Source organism: Chiloscyllium punctatum, chromosome 46 (assembly GCF_047496795.1).
Source record: "Chiloscyllium punctatum isolate Juve2018m chromosome 46, sChiPun1.3, whole genome shotgun sequence".
NCBI lineage: Eukaryota > Metazoa > Chordata > Chondrichthyes > Orectolobiformes > Hemiscylliidae > Chiloscyllium > Chiloscyllium punctatum.
The window spans coordinates 45,317,281-45,341,494 of record NC_092784.1 but is presented as its reverse complement, the minus strand read 5'-3'; the positions used below and the strand labels follow the sequence as shown (position 1 = coordinate 45,341,494).

The window sequence follows — 24,214 nt, the reverse complement described above, 5'->3', positions numbered from 1 at the left end:
CTGCCCCATCTCTCTCCCTCCCCCATCTCTCTCTCTCTCCCTCCTCCATCTCTCTCCCTCCCCCATCTCTCTCCCTCCCCCATCTCTCTCTCTCCCTCCCCCATCTCTCTTCCTCTCTCCCTCCTCCATCTCTCTCTCCCTCCCCCATCTCTCTCTCTCTCCTTGCCCCATCTCTCTCTCTCCCTCCCCCATCTCTCTCTCCCTCCACATCTCTCTCTCTCCCCTCCCCATCTCTCTCTCTCACTCCCCCATCTCACTCACTCTCCCTCCTCCATCTCTCTCTCTCCCTCCCCCATCTCTCTCTCACTCCCCCATCTCTCTCTCTCCCTCCCCCATCTCTCTCTCCCTCCCCCAATTCTCTCGCTCTCCCTCCTCCATCTCTCTCTCCCTCCCCCATCTCTCTCTCTCTCCCTGCCCCATCTCTCTCTCTCGCTCCCCATCTCTCTCTCTCTCCCTGCCCCATCTCTCTCTGTCCCTCCCCCATCTCTCTCTCTCTCTCTCTTCCTGCCCCATCTCTCTCTCTCCCTCCCCCATCTCTCTCTCTCCCCCATCTCTCTCTCTCTCCCTCCCCCATCTCTCTCTCTCTCCCTCCCCCATCTCTCTCTCCCTACATTTCCAGCGCTGCTGGGTTCAGTTTGATTTTGACTTCTTTATTGTCACATGTATCTTGTTACAAAATACAAGTGTTGTATAGTGTCACCATGCTCTGTGCCATCTTAAAACACAGAAAAATAAACCAAAACATAAAATTTAAAGGCAGAAAAATGGAGAAATAAAGAAAAAGTGTCTAATTTTACAGTTCTTCTAGTTAAGCGCCCACCCTGGGCCATTGGAATGGTGGGGGGAGGTGGGATAGGGTGGGTCCAAGCCTCCTTTGCTGCTCTTTGCCGCCATCTTGCATCCTCCAGCAGCCGCATCACTGGGAGTACTTGATGAACCTCACCAATGCAGTCCCCACTGATGCCGCTGGGTACCATTGCGACCCAAACTTGACTCCGCCATCACTATGAGTCCACTTCAGGCCCATCTTGCCGATGCAGCCACTGCCAATGTTACCAAGTCTCATACTGGGCCCAAACTTGTCTCCACAGAACTAACCATTAGTCAGGACTAGGACCACCTCATCGATGCAGAAGCTGCTCGGAACACAAACTCTTTCTGGCACCGTCGACATAAGGCCACATTGGGCCCACAAGGGTCTGTACTGGGCCCACAAGGGTCTGTACTGGGCTGGCTCGAGTCCACTCCAGCCCACACTGGGCCCACTCGAGTCCTTACTGGGCCCACTCAGGTCCACACTGGGCCCACTCGAGTACACACTGGGCCCACTCGAGTCCTTACTGGGCCCACTCGAGTCCACACTGGGCCCACTCGAGTCCACACTGGGCCCACTCGAGTCCACACTGGGCTCACTCCAGTCCACACTGGGCCCACTCGAGACCACACTGGGGCAGACTCGAGTCCACACTGGGGCCGACTCGAGTCCACACTGGACCCACTCCAGTCCACACTGGGCCCATTCCAGTCCACACCAGGCCCACTCCAGTCCACACTGGGGCCGACTCGAGTCCACACTGGGCCCATTCCAGTCCACACCGGGCCCACTCCAGTCCACACTGGGCCCACTCGAGTCCACACTGGGCCCACTTGAGTCCACACTGGGCCCACTCGAGTCCACACTGGGCCCACTCGAGTCCATACTGGGCCCACTCGAGTCCACACTGGGCCCACTCGAGTCCATACTGGGCCCACTCGAATCCACACTGGTCCACTTGAATCCACACTGGGCTCAATCTAGTCCATACTGGGCCCACTCGAGTCCACACCAGGCCCACTCCAGTCCACACTGGGCCCACTCCAGTCCACACTGGGCCCACTCCAGTCCACACCGGGCCCACTCTAGTCCACACCGGGCCCACTCCAGTCCACACCAGGCCCACTCGAGTCCACACTGGGCCCACTCCAGTCCACACCGGGCCCACTCCAGTCCACACCGGGCCCACTCCAGTCCACACCGGGCCCACTCCAGTCCACACTGGGCCCACTCCAGTCCACACTGGGCCCACTCGTGTCCACACTGGGCCCACTCCAGTCCACACTGGGCCCACTCCAGTCCACACTGGGCCCACTCCAGTCCACACTGGGCCCTCTCGTGTCCACACTGGGCCCACTCCAGTCCACATTGGGCCCAATCGAGTCCGCACTGAGCCCACTCGAGTCCATACTGGGGTCATTCGAGTCCACACTGGGCCCACTCGAGTCCACACTGGGCCCACTCCAGTCCACACCGGGCCCACTCCAGTCCACACCGGGCCCACTCCAGTCCACACTGGGCCCACTCCAGTCCACACCGGGCCCACTCCAGTCCACACTGGGCCCACTCCAGTCCACACCGGGCCCACTCCAGTCCACACTGGGCCCACTCCAGTCCACACTGGGCCCACTCGTGTCCACACTGAGCCCACTCGAGTCCATACTGGGGTCATTCGAGTCCACACTGGGCCCACTCGAGTCCACACTGGGCCCACTCGTGTCCGTACTGGAACCACTCGAGTCCACACTGGGCTCACTCGAGTCCGTACTGGGGTCATTCGAGTCCACACTGGGCCCACCCGAGTCCACACTGGGACCACTCGTGTCTGTACTGGGCCCACTCGAGTCCGTACTGGGGTCAGTCGAGTCCACAATGGGACCGCTCGAGTCCGGACTGAGCCCACTTGAGTCTACACTGGGATCAGTCGAGTCCACACTGGGCCCACTCCAGTCCACACCAGGCTCACTCCAGTCCACACTGGGCCCACTCCAGTCCACACCAGGCTCACTCCAGTCCACACTGGGCCCACTCCAGTCCACACCAGGCTCACTCCAGTCCACACTGGGCCCACTCCAGTCCACACCAGGCTCACTCCAGTCCACACTGGGCCCACTCCAGTCCACACCAGGCCCACTCCAGTCCACACTGGGCCCAATCGAGTCCGCACTGAGCCCACTCGAGTCCACACTGGGCCCTCTCGTGTCCGTACTGGAACCACTCGAGTCCACACTGGGCCCAATCGAGTCCGCACTGAGCCCACTCGAGTCCACACTGGGCTCATTCGAGTCCACACTGGGCCCACCCGAGTCCACACTGGGACCACTCGTGTCTGTACTGGGCCCACTCGAGTCCGTACTGGGGTCAGTCGAGTCCACAATGGGCCCACCCGAGTCCACACTGGGACCACTCGAGTCCACACTGGGCCCACTCGAGTCCGTACTGGGGTCAGTCGAGTCCACAATGGGCCCACCCGAGTCCACACTGGGACCACTCATGTCCGTACTGGGCCCACTCGAGTCCGTACTGGGGTCAGTTGAGTCCACAATGGGACCGCTCGAGTCCGGACTGAGCCCACTTGAGTCTACACTGGGATCAGTCGAGTCTACACTGGGACCACTCGAGTCCACATTAGGACCACAACTGTCCACAATGGGGTCACTCGAGTCCATACAGGGATCACTCGAGTCCGTACTGGGGTCAGTCGAGTCCACAATGGGCCCACCCGAGTCCACACTGGGACCACTCATGTCCGTACTGGGCCCACTCGAGTCCGTACTGGGGTCAGTTGAGTCCACAATGGGACCGCTCGAGTCCGGACTGAGCCCACTTGAGTCTACACTGGGATCAGTCGAGTCTACACTGGGACCACTCGAGTCCACATTAGGACCACAACTGTCCACAATGGGGTCACTCGAGTCCATACAGGGATCACTCGAGTCCACACTGGGACCACTTGAGTCCATACCGGGACCACTCGAGCCCACACTGGGGTCACTCGAGTCCACACTGAGCACACTCGAGTCCACACTGGGGTCACTCGAGTCCACACTGGGGTCACTCGAGTCCACACTGAGCACATTCAAGTCCACACTGAGCCCACTCGAATCCATACTGGGCCCACTCGAGTCCATATTAGGCTTACTGGAGTCCACACTGGGACCACATGAGACCGCATTGGGCCCACCCGAGTCCATACTGAGCCCAACCGACTCCACACTAAGCCCACTCAAGTCCACACTGGGCCCACTTGAGTCCACACTGGACACACTCGAGTCCACACTGGACACACTCGAGTCCACACTGGGGTCACTCGAGTCCACACTGGACACACTCGAGTCCACACTGGGCCCACTTGAGTCCACACTGGACACACTCGAGTCCACACTGGGGTCACTCCAGTCCACACTGCGCCCACTCCAGTTCACATTGTGTCCACTCGAGTCCACTCTGGGGTCACTCAAGTCCACACTGGGACCACTATTGTCCACAAGGGGGTCACTAGAATCCATACTGGGATCACTCGAGTCTACATTGGGACCACTCGAGTCCACACTGGGACAACTCGAGTCCACTCTGAGCCCACTCGAGTCCATACTGGACCGCTTGAGTCCACACTGGGCCCACTCGAGTCTGTACTGGGCCCACTCGAGTCCACACTGGGCCCACTCGAGTCCACACTGGGCCCATTCCAGTCCACACTGGGACCACGCGTGTCCGTACTGAGCCCACTCGAGTCCACACTGGGGTCACTCGAGTCTGTACTGGGCCGACACGAGTCCGTACTGAGCCCACCTGAGTCCACACTGGGCCCACTACTGTCCACACTGGGGTCACTCGAGTCCATACTGGGCCCGCCTGAGTCCACACTGGGGTCACTCGAGTCCGCACAGGGACCACTCGAGTCCATACTGAGCCCATTAGAGTCCACACTGGGGTCACTCGAGTCCACACTGGGCCCATTCCAGTCCACACTGGGACCACGCGTGTCCGTACTGAGCCCACTAGAGTCCAAACTGGGGTCACTCGAGTCCATACTGGGCCCGCCCGAGTCCACACTGGGGTCACTCGGGTCCACACTGGGGTCACTCGAGTCCCCACTGGGCCCACTCGAGTCCCCACTGGACCCCCTCAGGTCCACACTGGGCCCACTCGGGTCCACACTGGGGTCCACTCGAGTCCACTCTGGGGTCACTCAAGTCCACACTGGGACCACTACTGTCCACAATGGGGTCACGCGAATCCATACTGGGATTACTCGAGTCCACACTGGGTCCACTCGGGTCCACACTGGGCTCATTCCAGTCCACACTGGGCCCACCTGAGTCCACACTTGGACCACGCGAGTCCATACTGGGCCCACACGGGTCAGTACTGGGCCCACCCGAGTCCACACTGGGACCACTCGAGTCCGCACTGGGCCCGCCTGAGTCCACACAGGGGTCACTCGAGTCCACACTGGGCCCGCCTGAGTCCACACTGGAGTCACTCGAGTCCACACTGATCCCACTCGAGTCCGTACTGGGACCACTCGACTCCATACTGGGCCCACTCGAATCAACACTGGGCCCACTTGAGTCCACACTGGGCCCACTCCAGTCCACACTGCGCCCACTCCAGTCCACACTGGGCCCACTCGTGTCCACTCTGGGGTCACTCAAGTCCACACCGGGACCACTACTGTCCACAATGGGGTCATTCGAATCCATACTGGGATCACTCGAGTCCACACTGGGACCACTCGAGTCCACACTGAGCCCGCTCGAGTCCACACTGGGTCCACTTAAATCCACTCTGAGCCCACTCGAGTCCATACTGGACCACTTGAGTCCACACTGGGCCCACTCGAGTCCACACTGGGACAACCCGAGTCCATATTGGGCTCACTTGAGTCCGCACTGGGCCCACTCGAGTCCGCACTGGGCCCACTCGAGTCTGTACTGGGCCCACTCGAGTCCACACTGGGCCCATTCCAGTCCACACTGGGACCACACGTGTCCGTACTGAGCCCACTCGAGTCCACACTGGGGTCACTCGAGTCTGTACTGGGCCGACACGAGTCCGTACTGGGCCCACTCGAGTCCACACTGGGGTCACTCGAGTCCACACTGGGGTCACTCGAGTCCATACTGGGCCCACCCGGGTCCACACTGGGGTCACTCGAGTCCGCACAGGGCCCACTCGGGTCCACACTGGGGTCACCCGAGTCCACACCGGGACCACTCGAGTCCATACTGAGCATGTTCGAGTCCACACTGGGCCCACTGAAGTCCGCACTGGGCCCACTCGAGTCCACACTGAGTACATTCGAGTCCACACTGGGGTCACTCGAGTCCACACTGAGCCCACTTGAGTCCACACTGGGTTCACTCGAGTCCACACTGAGCCCACTCGTGTCCACTCTGGGATCACTCAAGTCCACACTGGGACCACTACTGTCCACAATGGGGTCACTCGAATCCATACTGGGATCACTCAAGTCTACATTGGGACAACTCGAGTCCACACTGAGCCCACTCGAGTCCACACTGGGCCCACTCGGGTCCACAATGGGGTCACTCGAGTCCACACTGGGCTCATTCCAGTCCATACTGGGCACACTCGAGTCCACACTGGGGTCACTCGAGTCCACACTGATCCCACTCGAGTCCACACTGGGCCCACTCGGGTCCACAATGGGGTCACTCGAGTCCACACTGGGCTCATTCCAGTCCATACTGGGCCCACTCGAGTCCACACTGGGCACACTCGGGTCCACACTGGGCTCATTCCAGTCCACACTGGGCTCATTCCAGTCCACACTGGGCCCACTCGGGTCCACACTGGGGTCACTCGAGTCCACACTGGGCTCATTCCAGTCCACACTGGGCCCACTCGAGTCCACACTGGGCCCACTCAAGTCCACACTGGGACCACGCGCGTCCGTACTGAGCCCACTCGAGTCCAAACTGGGACCACTCGAGTCCACACTGGGCCCACTTGAGTCCACACTGGGACCACGCGCGTCCGTACTGAGCCCACTAGAGTCCATACTGGGGTCACTCGAGTCCATACTGGGCCCACACGAGTCCGTACTGGGGTCACTCGAGTCCACACTGGGACCACTCGAGTCCACACTGGGCCCACTTGAGTCCACACTGGGACCACGCGCGTCCGTACTGAGCCCACTCGAGTCCATACTGGGGTCACTCGAGTCCATACTGGGCCCACACGAGTCCGTACTGAGCCCACTCGAGTCCATACTGGGGTCACTCGAGTCCATACTGGGCCCACACGAGTCCGTACTGAGCCCACTCGAGTCCATACTGAGCCCACTCGAGTCCATACTGGGGTCACTCGAGTCCATACTGGGCCCACACGAGTCCGTACTGGGGTCACTCGAGTCCATACTGGGCACACACGAGTCCATACTGGGCCCACACGAGTCCGTACTGGGGTCACTCGAGTCCACACTGGGCCCACTACTGCCCACACTGGGCCCACTCAAGTCCGCACTGGGGTCACTCGAGTCCACACTGGGCTCATTCCAGTCCACACTGGGCCCACTCGAGTCCACACTGGGCCCACTCAAGTCCACACTGGGACCACGCGCGTCCGTACTGAGCCCACTCGAGTCCACACTGGGACCACGCGCGTCCGTACTGAGCCCACTCGAGTCCACACTGGGCCCACTCAAGTCCACACTGGGACCACGCGCGTCCGTACTGAGCCCACTCAAGTCCGCACTGGGCCCACTCAAGTCCACACTGGGACCACGCGCGTCCGTACTGAGCCCACTCAAGTCCGCACTGGGCCCACTCGAGTCCACACTGGGCCCACTCCAGTCCGCACTGGACCCCCTCAAATCCATACTGGACACACTCGAATCCACACTGGCCCACTCCAGTCCACACTGCGCCCACTCCAGTCCACACTGGGCCCACTCGTGTCCACTCTGGGGTCACTAGAATCCATACTGGGATCACTCGAGTCTACATTGGGACCACTCGATTCCACACTGGGACAACTCGAGTCCACTCTGAGCCCACTCGAGTCCATACTGGACCACGTGAGTCCACACTGGGCCCACTCGAGTCCACACTGGGACAACCCGAGTCCATATTGGGCTCACTTGAGTCCACACTGGGCCCACTCGAGTCCACACTGGGACAACCCGAGTCCATATTGGGCTCACTTGAGTCCACACTGGGCCCACTCGAGTCCACACTGGGCCCATTCCAGTCCACACTGGGACCACTCCAGTCCACACTGGGCCCACTAGGGTCCACACTGGGTCCACTCGAGTCCACTCTGGGGTCACTCAAGTCCACACTGGGACCACTACTGTCCACAATGGGGTCACTCGAATCCATACTGGGATCACTCCAATCCACATTAGGACCACTCGAGTCCACACTGGGCCCACTCCAGTCCACACTGGGCCCACTCCAGTCCACACTGGGCCCACTCCAGTCCACAATGGGGTCACTCGAGTCCACACTGGACCCACTCGAGTCCACACTGGGCCCACTCGGGTCCACACTGGGCCCACTCCAGTCCACACTGGGTCCACTCGAGTCCACTCTGGGGTCACTCAAGTCCACACTGGGACCACTACTGTCCACAATGGGGTCACTTGAATCCATACTGGGGTCACTCGAGTCCACACTGATCCCACTCGAGTCCGTACTGGGACTACTCGAGTCCACACTGGGCCCACTCGAGTCCACACTGATCCCACGCGAGTCCATACTGGGCCCACACGGGTCCGTACTGGGCCCACCCGAGTCCACACTGGGACCACTCGAGTCCACACTGGGCCCGCCTGAGTCCACACTGGGGTCACTCGAGTCCACACTGGGCACACTTGAGTCCACACTGGGCCCACTCAAATCAACACTGGGCCCACTTGAGTCCACACTGGGACCACGCGAGTCCACACTGGGCCCACTCGAGTCTGCACTGGGACCACTCGAGTCCACACTGATCCCACTCGAGTCCGTACTGGGATCACTCGACTCCACACTGGGCCCACTTGAGTCCATACTGGGCCCACTCAAATCAACACTGGGCCCACTTGAGTCCACACTGGGACCACGCGAGTCCACACTGGGCCCACTCGAGTCTGCACTGGGACCACTCGAGTCCACACTGGGCCCACTTGAGTCCACACTGGGACCACGCGAGTCCGTACTGAGCCCACTCGAGTCCACACTGGGGTCACTCGAGTCCACACTGGGCCCACTCGTGTCCACTCTGGGGTCACTCAAGCCCACACTGGGACCACTACTGTCCACACTGGGCACACCCGAGTCCACACTGGGCACACTCGAGTCCACACTGGGGTCACTCTAGTCCACACTGATCCCACTCGAGTCCACACTGGGCCCACTTGAGTCCACACTGGGCCCACTTGAGTCCACACTGGGACCACTTGAGTCCACACTGGGACCACGCGGGTCCGTACTGAGCCCACTCGAGTCCACACTGGGCCCACTTGAGTCCACACTGGGACCACTTGAGTCCACACTGGGACCACGCGGGTCCGTACTGAGCCCACTCGAGTCCATACTGGGCACACACGAGTCCGTACTGGGCCTACCCGAGTCCACACTGGGACCACTCGAGTCCACACTGGGCCCACTATTTTCCACACTGGGCCCACTCAAGTCCGCACTGGGCCCACTCGAGTCCACACTGGACCCACTCGAATCCACACTGGCCCACTCCAGTCCACACTGCGCCCACTCCAGTCCACACTGGGCCCACTCGTGTCCACTCTGGGGTCACTCAAGCCCACACTGGGACCACTACTGTCCACAATGGGGTCACTCAAATCCATACTGGGATCACTCGAGTCCACACTGGGACCACTCGAGTCCACACTGAGCCCGCTCGAGTCCACACTGGGTCCACTTGAATCCACTCTGAGCCCACTTAAAGCCACTCTGAGCCCACTTAAAGCCACTCTGAGCCCACTCGAGTCCATTCTGGACCACTTGAGTCCACACTGGGCCCACTCGAGTCCACACTGGGACAACCCGAGTCCATATTGGGCTCACTTGAGTCCACACTGGGCCCATTCCAGTCCACACTGGGACCACGCGTGTCCGTACTGAGCCCACTCGAGTCCAAACTGGGGTCACTCAAGTCTGTACTGGGCCGACACGAGTCCGTACTGAGCCCACCCGAGTCCACACTGGGCCCACTACTGTCCACACTGGGGTCACTCGAGTCCTTACTGGGCCCACCCGGGTCCACACTGGGGTCACTCGAGTCCACACTGGGCCCACCCGGGTCCACACTGGGGTCACTCGAGTCCACACTGGGACCACTCGAGTCCATACTGAGCCCACTTGAGTCCACACTGGGTTCACTCGAGTCCACACTGGGGTCACTCGAGTCCACACCGGGCCCACTCGAGTCCACACTGAGCCCACTCGTGTCCACACTGGGTTCACTCGAGTCCACACTGGGCCCACTCCAGTCCACACTGTGTCCACCCGTGTCCACTCTGGGGTCACTCAAGTCCACACTGGGACCACTACTGTCCACAATGGGGTCACTCGAATTCATACTGGGATTACTCGAGTCCACACTGGGCACACTCGAGTCCACACTGGCCCACTCGAGTCCACACTGGGCTCATTCCAGTCCACACTGGCCCACTCGAGTCCACACTGGGCACACTCGAGTCCACACTGGGGTCACTCGAGTCCACACTGATCCCACTCGAGTCTGCACTGGGACCACTCGAATCCGTACTGGGCCCACCCGAGTCCACACTGGGACCACGCGAGTCCACACTGGGCCCACTCGAGTCCACACTGGGGTCACTCGAGTCCATACTGGGCACACACGAGTCCGTACTGGGCCCAGCCGAGTCCACACTGGGCCCACTCGAGTCCACACTGGGGTCACTCGAGTCCATACTGGGCACACACGAGTCTGTACTGGGCCCAGCCGAGTCCACACTGGGACCACTACTGTCCACAATGGGCCCACTCGAGTCCGCACTGGGCCCACTTGAGTCTACACTGAGTCTGCTCGAGTCCACACTGAGCCCACTCAAGTCCACACTGGGCCCACTTGAGTCTACACTGAGTCTGCTCGAGTCCACACTGAGCCCACTCAAGTCCACATTGGGCCCACTCAAGTCCACACTGGGCCCACTCCAGTCCACACTGGGCCCACTCGAGTCCGCACTGGGCCCACTTGAGTCTACACTGAGTCTGCTCGAGTCCACACTGAGCCCACGCGAGTCCACACTGGGCCCACTCGAGTCCACACTGAGCCCACGCGAGTCCGCACTGGGCCCACTCGAGTCCGCACTGGGCCCACTCGAGTCCGCACTGGGCCCACTCGAGTACGCACTGGGCCCACTCGAGTCCGCACTGGGCCCACTTGAGTCTACACTGAGTCTGCTCGAGTCCACACTGAGCCCACTCGAGTCCGCACTGGGCCCACTTGAGTCTACACTGAGTCTGCTCGAGTCCACACTGAGCCCACGCGAGTCCACACTGGGCCGACTTGAGTCTGTTCTGGGCCCACTCAGGTCCACACTTAGCCCACCGATTCCACACTGGGGTCACCCAAGTCCACGCTGGGCCCACTGAATCCACACTGGGCCCCATCACCGACTGCTCTGATACTGCGCTGGGCCGACTGCATAATGCCATTGCCACAACCGAACTCTTTATCAAGCGGCAGGTAAAATTAATGAGGAAATAAAAACAAGAGAAAAGAAAAGAAACAAAAAGCATAGCAGATGGAGCAAACAAGCCCTGGACTCAGACACCCTGATCTTGAATGAGCTGTCATCATTTTCAATTAAATATTGGCAAGTTCAACAACCTTGCACAGTTTCATTGTTAAAGTACAGATTTCTCCCACCTTCCTGACCTGGTTATTAATCAGTGCTGACCCAGATCACTCACAACCCATGATACTCAATTTGCTCCTGGGTTGATTTTCTGCTCCCATCTTCTCTTATTCTCAAAGCCCATCCACTATCACAGGACCACCAGCTGTCTTCACCATTGCCTGAGTTCGCATGTTCCCAATGCTGGTCTGTGCTTGTCTTATCCTCAGAGTCAACCATTCCAGCTCTTTCCTGGCCAGTGTCCTACCCTTTGCAAACTTGCAAGAGCTCTCAGTCCCTCTTATTTTGGTCGTGGAATCGTACAGGCTTCCAGCACAGAAACAGGTCCTTCCACTCAACTTGTCCACTCCAACCTGGTTTCCTAAACTGAACTAGTCCCATTCACCAGCATTTGGCCCATACCTCTCTCAATCTTTCCGAAATGTTAAATATCTTTTAAATGTTGTAATCATACCAGCCTCTACCACTTCCTCTGGCAGCTCGATCCATACAGGCACCACCCTCTGTGTGAATAAGTTACCCCTTTTAGCTGCCATTTCAATCTTTCCCTTCTCACCCTCTCGTTTTGGATTCCCTCCCACCCTGGAAAAAAAAGGTGTAGGCTATTTACCTCGTCCTTGAATTTCCAGAAGGTCACCCCTCAGCCTCTGACAACTTCAAGGGAAAAAAAGCCCTCACCTATCCAACCTCTCCTTATAACTCAAACCTTCCAGTCTAAGTAACATCCTTGTATGCCTGTTTTACACCCTTTCCAGTTTAATAGCATCCTACCTATAGTAGGCCAGCCAATATTGAATGCAGCACTCCAAATTTAGTTTTACCAATGTCTTGCATAGCAGTGACATAACACCTCAACTCCTGTACTCAGTGCTCTGAACAATCAAGGCCAGTGTGCCAAACGCCTTCTTCACCACAGTGTCGACCTGCGACTCCACTTTCAGGGGAACTATGTACCAGCACACCGAGGTCCCTTTGTTCGGCAAAACTCCACAGGGCCCTACCATTAGCTGTGCAAGTCCTGCCCTGGTTTGTCTTACCAAAACGCAACAAGCCCCCCCCTTTATCAAAATTCAACTCTGCCTGCCCTGGTCACTTGTGTAAGCCCCAATTTGTCACCCCATCAAAGGTGAGCAAGTCTTCAACCACAATCTCTGAGCTTCCTTCCCTATTCCTTTTTCAAGGAACGACTCAGCTTGAAATCTATCTCTTTTACAAAACTCTTGGTCCCCTTCTGCCTTTCCTCTGTCACCCGTTCACTGGTTATGGAGCTTTGAAATGTTTTGGGTTGCGTCGAAGACAAACTAAACACTCCACTTTGCCGGAGTGGCACTCACCCTGTCCTTTAGTATGATCTGTCTTTGTGACTTGGATGATTTGTTCAACATATCCCTGCAGCAAATTGCTTCCTTTTCCCTTGCAATCCAATGGGACCTTGTGTCACTGACAGTTCGTCCCTTCTAGCAATACTTAAGCTTCTGTCAGAAAACAGTTCATAATTCCACCACATCTACCTGGCCTAGCTCTGAATGCAACCGACCACTAACAAACTTCTCGACTTAACTTCGGACGCATTTGACAAGCAGGACTTACTCATTACGATCGGGAATCGAGCTGGCCTCATGTTGACGACACCTGGAGCTTGTCAGATCTCAAGAAAGCGTCCACGGCAGCCTCGGCTTTGCAACTTTGAGAGCTGAGGTCTCCACCAGCTCTCGGGTGAACAGATGTTATCACGACACAGGAAGGAAGGGGAACTGAGTGTGTAACCAACTCACCCACTGCAGAATATTCTTTGCCATCGAAACCAAGTGACATTTGGAAAAAAAATTATTGGCAGCCAGTTCCCACTGAGTAGAACATTCAACTTGCCGACGGAGATCAGGGATTCGGAACGAGAGACTTTCAGATCGATTATTTAGCCCTTTCAACAGAAAAGCGGCAAAAACAAAAGTCAACTACTCCTGACACAAGGTTAAGCAACACTGGTGCAAGCGATTTGGCCCAACCCATCAGTAGAATCCTATAGTGTGGAAACAGGCCTTTTGGCCCAATACGTCCACACTGACCCTCTGAAGAGTAACCCACCCAGACCCATCCCCCTAACCTATTGGTCTACGTTTACCCTTGACTAACACATACTATGGGTAATTTAGCATGGCCAATCCACTCTAACCTGCACACCTTTGGACTGTGGGAGGAAACCAGAGCACCCGGAGGAAACCCACACAGACATGGGGAGATTGTGCAAACTCCACACAGCCTGAGGCTGGAATTGAACCTGGGTCCCTGGTGCTGTGAGGCTGCACCGCTGAGCCACCATGTCACCTTACTGCTCATGTTCAGTTTGGTGTCAAGCCTCCTCCCATATTTTTCTAACCGATATTATCAACTTCTTTTCTCTTTTCTCTCATAAACAATCTCATTCCCCTGAAACACATCAATGTTATTGACTTCAACCACTGCCGTGTCATCAAGTTCCACATCTCTGAGTAAGGAGGTTTCTTCTGAATTTCCGGTCGGATTTCTTGGTGACTATCTTATATTGACGGCGCCTCTTACTCGTGAGAGGATGTGTTCTCTCTGTCTCCATGCTGCCAAAGGGCGTTTCTTCAGTCTAAATCCCTCTGTTAGACTTGTCTCTCTTCCTTTCTGCTTCACAGGATAGGACACACAACCTGTCAATCACATCATCCACCAATCCACCTCACTGGGGTGTTCAAACACAGAAACGTATGTGTAGGAGTAGGCCATTTGACCCTTCAAGTCTGCTGTTCAGTACGATACGTGGTTGCTCTCATTGTAACCTCAATTCCACCTTCCTCCTCAAGGGCTTGCATTCTTCTTCTTTATTCACCCATGTGACCCAGGGATCGCCAATATTCATCGCCCATCCCTAAACGCCCTTCGAAACATGGTGGTGAGCTGCCCTTCAGAATGACAATTGTGAGCTGCCTTCTTCAATCACTGCTAACACACAGAGTGAGAGAATCCTTCCACCTACAGTGCAGGGGTGACAAGTGGGCGACTGTGGTCTTCAGAGCATGCCAATGCTTGAATCTGGGCTGATATCCATGCTCCTCAAGTCAACTTTCTTTCAATGACATGCTCAGACCAGAAGGTTGTCACACTGTATGGATTCTATTGATGGGTTGGGCCAAATCGCCTGCACCAGTGTTGCGTTATCTTGTGTCAGGAGTAGTTGACTTTTGCTTCTGTCACTTTTCTGTTGAAAGGGCTATTGTTTAGGATATTCTTGGAAGGGTCAGATAGTAAAGTAAAGTCTGCAAGAAGGTGATTTGTTGCAAAAGAGGGAAAGATAGTTACCCCCATCATTATGTCTTTCTGCTCTGTCTGTCTTTCTCTTTCTCTCCCTGAGCTGTTCTGGCCTATACGTGACTCCAGACCATGTGGTTGAATCTAAACAGCCCTCTGGAACGACCCCGGTTAGAGACAAATAAAAAACATCGACTTCTCCACCTCCTGATGGCTCGCTGTGCTCTTCCAGCCTCCTGCCTGTCTCCTCTAGAATGATGTTAGCAAGTTACTCCCCTTAAAGGTGATTAGGGGATGGGTGTGAAATCCTGGCTTTATCCAGCAAAGCCCACAACCCTCGAAAAAAAAACAGTGGTAGACAAAATTACCTTTTTCAGGTTCTTACACTCAGTGATGCCACAAGGCAGCCGATTGAGGGAGAAACACCCTTTGGCAGCATGGATACAGAGAGAACACATTCTCTCACGAGTAAGAGGGGCCATCAATATAAGATAGTCACCAAGAAATCCGACTTCAGAAGAAATCAGAAGAAACCTCCTTACTCAGAGATGTGGAGCTCAGGGTTGTGTAAAGATTTCTAGCTCAGGTGCCCGTTGCCATGGTTGCGGGTTGTTGGGAGCTGGGAAGTTGATTTGCAGACATTTTGTCCCCTGTCTCGGTGACACCCTCAGTGATTTGGAGCCTCCTGTTAAGAGCTGCTGTATTGTCTCTTCTGGAATTTATTTGGTTCCATTCCTGCTGCTTCCTGTCAGTGGTTCCGGTTGGCATATTAGGCCAAGGTCTTTGCCGATGGAGACTGTGGCTGAGGGCCAGGCTTCTAGAAATTCTCTGGCTGGCCTCTGTTTGGCTTGTCCCATGGTCGTTATGTTGTCCCAGACCAGATGCCCCTTCCCAGGCAGGAGAGGACCCTCTGGTGGTGGCATTCACCAAAGGGGCTGCGAGACAATGAGGTGGGTTTGAACAAGACCTGCAGCTAACATGGGCGGCATGGTGGCTCAGTGGTTAGCACTGCTGCCTCACAGCACCAGGGTCCCAAGTTCGATTCCAGCCTCGGGTGACTGACTGTGTGGAGTTTGCACATTCTCCCCATGTGGGTTTCCTCCCACAATCCAAAGATGTGCAGGTTAGGGTGGATTGACCATGCTAAATTGCCCATAATGTTAGGTGTATTAGTCAGAGGGAAATGGGTCTGGGTGGGTTACTCTTCGGTGGGTCAGTGTTGACTTGTTGGGCTGAAGGGCCTGTTTCCACACTGTAGGGAATCTAATCTAACTGCCCATCACCCTCCACCCAACTGGATTCAGCATCTGCCTTCCTCCAGGGTTGGCAGTTGCCATGGAAACATCGGCCCAGTGGATAGCCCAACATGGGCAGCAAGAGGGGAGGGGAAGGGTGGGGCTGAGAACGTAGACCTATTCCAGCTGTCCCTTCCTCTCTTAAGAAGAGAGGGCAGTGCCACAGGCTGAGGAGAAAGTGAGGACTACAGATTCTGGAGATCAGAGTCGAGAATGTGGTGCTGGAAAAGCACAGCCAGTCAGGCAGCATCCGAGGAGCAGGAGAATCGACGTTACGGGCATCAGCCCTTCCTCAGGAATGAGGGGAAATAAGGAAATAAGGGGAAATCAGGGGAAATAAGGAAACTGGTGAAATCCATATTGATGCCATGGGGTTGGAGGGTCACAAGGTGGAAGATGAGGGGTTCTTCCTCCAGGCGTCGAGTGGTTAGGGAGTGGTGATGGAGGAGGCCTAGGACTTGCATGTCCTCGGTGGAGTGGGAGGGGGAGTTGAAGTGTTCGGTCATGGGGCAGTGGGGTTGGTTGGTGCGGGTGTCCCGGAGGTGTTCTCTGAAGCGCTCTGCGAGTAGGCGTCCTGTCTCCCCAATGTATACGAGACCGCTTTGGGAGCAAGGGATACGGTAAATGACATGTGGAGGTGCAGGTGAAATGTTGATGGATGTGGAAGGCTCCTTTGGAGAACTCGCAAACAACACCCACCTCAGCCACTCTGACAGAGGTCCCCTGTCAGGACAGTCATAGAACATGGAACAGTCCAGCACAGTACAGGCCCTTCGGCCCACGATGTGTCGAGCATTTATCTTAATCTCAGATCAACCTCACCTACACACCCCTCAATTTACTGCCGTCTATGTGCTTGTCCAGTAGTCACTTAAATGTCCCTAATGTCTCTGACTCTCCTACCACCGCTGCCAGTGCATTCCACACACCCACCACTCTCTGTGTAAAATATCTACCTCTGACATCTCCCCCATACCTTCCTCCAATCACCTTAACATTATGACCCCTCGTGACAGCCATTTCTGCCCTGGGGAAAAGTCTCTGGCCAGTCACTCTCTCTATACCTCTCATTACCTTGTACATCTCGATCAAGTCACCTCTCTTCATTTTTTTCTGCAGTGTGTAAAGTCCTAACTCACTCAACCTCTCATCATAAGAGCCTCTCTACCACCATCTTGCCAAAGGCAGTGGAATTTTGCAACTGAAAAAGGAAAGCTGACATCTACACTGGTCACTCTTACTGGATAGACCCTCCAGCCACAAATCGCCTTGATGAGGTAGACTCATCTGCTGCCTCACAGCGCCAGGGACCTGGGTTCGATTCCACCCTTGGGTGACTGTCTGTGTGGAGTCGTTCTCCCTGTGTCTGCGTGGGTTTCCTTTGGATGCTCTGTGTTTCCTCTCACAGTCCGAAGATGTCCAGATTGGGTTGTGCTAAATTGCCCATAGTGTCCATGGATGTCTGGGTTAGCCATGGGAAACATGGGGTTATAGGGTCTGGGTGGGGTGCTTTTCGGAGGTTCGATGTGGGCCGAATGGCCTGCTTCCACACTGTAGGGATTCTATAACAGCAGGGCAGGTTCCATTTTGTTTCCCATCGTCTCCTCCCCCCCCCCCCCCCCCCACCACAGCTGCAAACCCTGGAACTGCACCCAACTGGAATGGGAAGGGTCAGGGGCAAAAAATGTCTCTGAGGACACATGGGTTCAATTGAAACTGGGTCTCAACATCTATAGCCAGGTGTGTGCTTTCGTTCTTTACTGCTCTTGGGTGAGAGTGAAAATGGCTGGCCATTCCTGAGTTAAGCAGCCTCCTTGCTCACCCCAATGAGGGCAGGAGTTATACTGTCATGGCATCATTCCTGTCACAGAAACATCCTGGATAGCAAATCATTTCACATGTCCTTCAGCCCTGATATGCACGTCTGCAGCCAGGATGCAATTCTTTGCTGATGAGATGACTGATTGTAAAACTAATGGGTATGCTGTCCAATAGACCGATGGTTGCATGGCTCTGGTAACTTTTTGTGTGTGTGGTTGTGGTCATTCATGCCTGCACACTTCCCCAGGACCAACGGTTCATTTGAGTTATGTGTCTTACGACAGAGTTGGGTGGCGTCCAGTACTTCATTGGTGCCCGATCTTGTTGTGTGTTCTTTTGCTGGGAGAAGCAGATGTCAAGGGTACACTCCGTCACCGCAGATGTTGGAGTCTGCTAAAGCATTCCATTCCAGTTTAGCAGCGCCCGCAAATTCCCAGACTCGATGGGTGGGGGAGAGGTATCTGTGTCAGGGCGCCTCAGTTGCTGTGGGTAAAACAGCTCTCAGATTCCTGCCCATGGAGGGAGACTCTGAAGCTGACATTCCTCAGCTCCCTGCCAATCCCCGATCTCTGCCTGAATGGGAGCCAGGCTTTCCCCGAAACTCAGTGACAGACAATACTGGCGTCCTGGACTGTGGGAGCAAGAGGTGTCGTGAAGCTATCAGACAGAAGCTTTTGTCAAACTTATCTTTTGTTGCACAACAGGAAAGGTGGTGCAAGAGCAAGTGAAGAAGTTGCATTTGATTTTGTAATGATGCTGAGGCCCTCAGAACAACAACAACAAAATCAGTATTCACTTGATGATGGCTTTGCCCAGTGTAGGTGGTTCCGGTCTCCATCAACTTACATAAGAACCAGGAGCAGGAGTAGGCCATCTGGCCCAACTGAGCCTACTCTGACATTTGATAAGCTCATGGCTGGACTGAGCTCCACTTCCCCACACTCTCACCCCAACCCTTAACTCATTTCCTGTTCAAACGTTTATCTTTGCCTTAAAAACACTCAACGAGGTAGCATCAAAATGCTTCACTGGTCAGGGACTTCCACAGATTCACAACCCCCCTGGGTGAAGAGGTTCCTCCTCAACTCCATCCTAAACCTGCTCCCCGTTATTTGGAGGCAATGCCCCCTTGTTCTAGTTTCACCTAACAGTGGAACCAACCTCCCTGCTTCCATCTTATCTGTTCCCTTCATAACTTTATATGTTTCTGTAAGATCCCCCCTCATGCTTCTAAATTCCAAAGAGTATAGTCCCAGTATAATTAATCTCTGCTCAGGGTTAAAGGGAAGGCTGGTAGGTATAGGGAATGCTGGATGACAAAAGAAATTGAGGGTTTGGTTAAGATAAAGAAGGAAGCATATGTCAGGTACAGACAGGATAGATCGAGTGAATCCTTAGAAGAGTATAAAGAAAGTAGGAGTATACTTAAGAGGGAAATCAGGAGGGCAAAACAGGGACATGTGATAGCTTTGGCAAATAGAATTAAGGAGAATCCAAAGAGTTTTTACAAATATATTAAGGACAAAGGGTAACTAGGGAGAGAATAGGGTCCCTCAAAGATCAGCAAGGCGGCCTTTGTGTGGAGCCACAGAAAATGGGGGAGATACTAAATGAATATTTTGCATCAGTATTTACTGTGGGAAAGGAAATGGAAGATATAGACTGTAGGGAAATAGATGGTGACATCTTGCTAGATTACAGAGGAGGTAGTGAAACGGTTAAAGGTGGATAAATCCCCAAGACCTGATCAGGTGTACCTGAGAACTCTGTGGGAAGCTAGAGAAGTGATTGCTGGGCCTCTTGCTGAGATATTTGTATCATCGACAGTCACAGGTGAGGTGCCAGAAGACTGGAGGTTTGCAAACGTGGTGCCACTGTTTAAGAAGGGTGGTAAGGACAAGCCAGGGAACTATAGACCAGTGAGCCTGACCTCGGTGGTGGGCAAGTTGTTGGAGGGAATCCTGAGGGACACGATGTACATGTATTTGGAAAGGCAAGGACTGATTCAGGATAGTTAACATGGCTTTGTGCATGGGAAATCATGTCTCATAAACTTGATTGAGTTTTTTGAGAAAGTAACAAAGAGGATTGATGAGGACAGAGCAGTAGATGTGATCTATATGGACTTCAATAAGGCGCTCGACAAGGTTTCCCATGGGAGACTGATTAGCAAGGTTAGATCTCATAGAATACAGGGAGAACTAGCCACTTGGATACAGAACTGGCTCAAAGGTAGAAGACAGAGGGTGGTGGTGGAGGGTTGTTTTTCAGACTGGAGGCCTGTGACCAGTGGAGTGCCACAAGGATCGGTGATGGGCCCCCTACTTTTTGTCAATTCCATAAATGATTTGGATGCGAGCATAAGAGGTACAGTTAGTAAGTTTGCAGATGACCCCAAAATTGGAGGTGTAGTGGACAGCGAAGAGGGTTACCTCAGATTACAACAGGATCAGGATGGGCCAATGGCTGAGAAGTGGCAGATGGAGTTTAATTCAGATAAATACGAGGTGCTGCGTTTTTGGAAAGCAAATCTTAGCATGACTTATACACTTAATGGTAAGGTCCTAGGGAGTGTTGCTGAACAAAGGGACCTTGGAGTGCAGGTTCATAGCTCCTTGAAAGGGGAGTCGCAGGTAGATGGGATAGTGAAGAAGGTGTTTGGTACGCTTTCCTTTCTTGGTCAGAGTATTGAGTACAGGAGTTGGGAGGTCATATTAAGGCTGTACAGGACATTAGTTAGGCCACTTTTGGAATATTGCATGCAGTTCTGGTCTCCTTCCTCTTAGAAAGATGTTGCGAAACTTGAAAGGGTTCAGAAAAGATTTACAAGGATGTTGCCAGGGTTGGAGGATCTGAGCTACAGGGAGAGGCTGAACAGGCTGGGGCTGTTTTCCCTGGAGCGTCGGAGGCTGAGGGGTGACCTTATAGAGGTTTACAAAGTTATGAGGGGCATGGATAGGATAAATAGACAAAGTCTTTTCCCTGGGGTCAGGGAGTCCAGAACTAGAGGGCGTAGGTTTAGGGTGAGAGGGGAAAGATATAAAAGAGACCTAAGGGGCAACTTTTTCACTCAGAGGGTGGTACGTGTATGGAATGAGCTGCCAGAGGATGTGGTGGAGGCTGGTACAATTGCAACATTTAAGAGGCATTTGGATGGGTATATGAACAGGAAGGGTTTGGAGGGATATGGGTAGGGTGCTGGCAGGTGGGACTAGTTTGGGTTGGGATATCTGATCGGCATGGACGGGTTGGATGGAAGGGTCTGTTTCCATGCTGTACATCTCTATGACTCTATAAACCAATCCTCTCAACTCTGGAATCCACCCACTGAACCTCCTCTGTACCCCCTCCAGTGTTGGTACATCCTTTCTCAAGCCTACATTCTGTCAGGCTTCTTGGCCCTGATGCTGGCCCGTTCTATTATGCTGATGGTGATGTTCCTCCAGCTCCAATGCCCCATCACCTTCCTCGGAAGACTGTTACCATATTCCCAACTTTTCAGTATCCATCACATTCGCTCTTGGCCTGCTCCGGTCATGTACGATGAGAAGGCCCACTCTATCGGAAGTGTGCCTCAAGGAATGGACCCTAGCATCGGAATCTCGCACAGTCATCTGAAGAGGTCTTTCAGCCATCAAGTCTCTATCTACAGAAAAAAAAGCCATTGAGTTTTATCTACTCTAATCCCACTTTCCCACACTAGCCTTCAATGCTATTCCATTTTAAGGGCACAACCAAGCACTTTTTAAAAATGTTGTGAGGTTTCTTGACTCAACTATCCTTGCAGGTAGTGTATGACAGACCCCCACCATCTTCTGAATGACAAAAAACTTTTCCTCAAATCCCCTCCATCTTTCCTGCCTTTTACTCTAACATTATGCCCTCTTACTAATGTGTGACTATCAGCTGCTTTCTATCCCCCCTATCCATACCCCTCCATAATCTTACACACACCTATCAAGTCTCCCCATCACCCTCTCTGTTCCTACCTCTGGAGTTTAGAACAGTAGGTAAAACCCTGAGGGGAGTTGACTGGCTGGATGTGGAAAGGACGTTTCCTCTTTCAGGAGAATCTAGAGCCAGGGATCATGGCTTCAATATAAAGGAGGACCATTGAACAGAGAAATGTGGAAATGTTTCATCGTCTCAAAGGGTCGTGCGTCTTTGGAATTCCCTACCCCTGAAGGCAGTGGATGCAACGTCATTAAATAATTTCAAGGTTAAGCTGGATGGATTCTTAATGGCCAAGGGGATGGATTATTATCCAGGGACGTGTAGGAATACAGAGGTGAGGTTAAGATCAGATCAAACACGATCTTATTGAATGGCAGAGCAGGTTCAAAGGGCCAGATGCCCTCCTGATGTTACTTCGAACATAGAACATTCCAGTGCAGTACAGGCCCTTCGGCCCTCGATGTTGTGCCAACCTGTGGAACCAATCTGAAGCCCATCTATCCTACACCATTCCATTCTCATCCATATGTCTGTCCAGTGACCATTTAAATGCCCTTAAAGTTGGCGAGTGTACTACTGTTGCAGGCAGTGCGTTCCACACACCTACCACTCTCTGAGTAAGGAAACTACCTCAGTCATCTGTCCTATATATATCACCCCTCAGTTTAAAGCCATGTCCCCTCATGCTAGCCATCACCATCCGAGGAAAAAGGCTCTCACTGTCCACCCTATCTAACCCTCTGATTATCTTGTATGTCTCAATTAAGTCACCTCTTAACCTTCTTCTCTCTAACAAAAACAGCCTCAAGTCCCTCAGCCTTTCCTTGTAAGACCCTCCCTCCATACCAGGCAACATCCTAGTAAATCTCCTCTGAACCCTTTCCACTGCTTCCACATCCTTCCTATAATGCGGTGACCAGAACTGTCCACAATACTCCAAGTGAGGCTGCACCAGAGTTTTGTACAGCTTCAGCATGACCTCATGGCTCCGAAACTCAATCACTCCACCAATAAAAGCTAACACACTGTATGCCTTCTTAACAACCCTCACAACCTGGGTGGCAACTTTCAAACATCTATGTACCTGGACACTGAGATCTCTCTGTTCATCTGCACTACCATTATGAACTAGGCCAGACCACTCAAAACATCCTTAAGCAGGCAGCCCAGACCATAATTTTGCAATTGGTTTCAATAAGTGCACAGTGAAAATTGCCCGGATTAAGTTAGCTAGGTTGGTCTACCGGGTTTAAACAGACAAAAATTTTATTCACAAAATTACACAATGAAACATGAAGAACAGAATAAAAAAACCCTACAGAACTCAATCTATCCAAACTGGACTTAAGCATGCTGTTCCGAATATACACAGCAGTCCCAATAAACAAACCCCTTTAAAAACCAGTACACATGCTTACAGGTTGAAGTTAGAAGAGAGAGAGAGAGAGAGAGAGTTTCCACACAGCTCACTGTTGAACTCCCAACCAGCTAGAGAGCTGGCCATACCCCTTTCATTCTACAGGTCACTTCTAAAACATGACCACTTTAGCCTGAAGCCTCATCTGTTTACATGTAAACAAAAGGCCTCTCAAAGTCCTTTTCATCTCTGCACCAAACCCATCTGATCGGAGCCCGGCCCGGTTTATTACCCTTCAGAAAAAAAAAATCAAGGACACAGTCTCCTTGAGCCAAGGAAAAGCTTTTAGAAAAAAAGGAACCAGCAATACCAAAAGATGGCTTCCCATTTTTAACCCTTCAAAACCCGGTTAGTAATCTATACACATGTATACGCTATACTGATTATAGGTATGCAAACATGCACAACCACATGCAAATTCAGACCATGGCACACCCACCACCAAAAGCCTTTGTATCTCATCCGAGTCTCGATAACGCATCGGCAATCACATTTTCGTGACCTGCCACCTGCACAATTGTCCAACTGAACGGCTACGACAAGCTCCATTTAAACAGTCTGGCAGCTTTGTCCTTAAATCTTTCCACAAGTGTCAATGGGCTGCGATCAGTGCGTACAATCGTCTCAGATCCACTGCTGCTAATGTAGACACTGAAATGTTGTCATGCCAACACCAAGATTAAAGTCTCCTTCTCCACCGTTGAATATTTCTGTTGATGAACGTTCAACTTCCTGGAAAAATACCCGATGGGTCTTTCTATTCCCTTGTCATCCTCCTGCAG

The 24,214-nt window shown here is 53.7% G+C and overlaps 1 protein-coding gene across 2 annotated transcripts in view; it reads right to left on the bottom strand.

The window, feature by feature from the left end:
• The window catches only part of LOC140467991 (adhesion G protein-coupled receptor E3-like), a 91,785-nt gene extending 67,809 nt beyond the window's left edge, over positions 1-23,976 (bottom strand). Inside the window, exons 1-2 of one of the 2 annotated variants that reach the window (XM_072564114.1) lie at positions 23,872-23,976; positions 13,263-13,593 (exon numbers count right to left, since the gene is read on the bottom strand). In XM_072564114.1, the coding sequence (XP_072420215.1) occupies positions 13,263-13,293 (31 nt within the window). In that variant the 5' untranslated portion in view covers positions 13,294-13,593; positions 23,872-23,976. Of the gene's footprint in view, positions 1-13,262; positions 13,598-23,871 lie in introns of those variants that run through there. The other variant, XM_072564115.1, reaches the window with a different exon arrangement.
• Between the last annotated feature and the right edge of the window lie 238 nt (positions 23,977-24,214).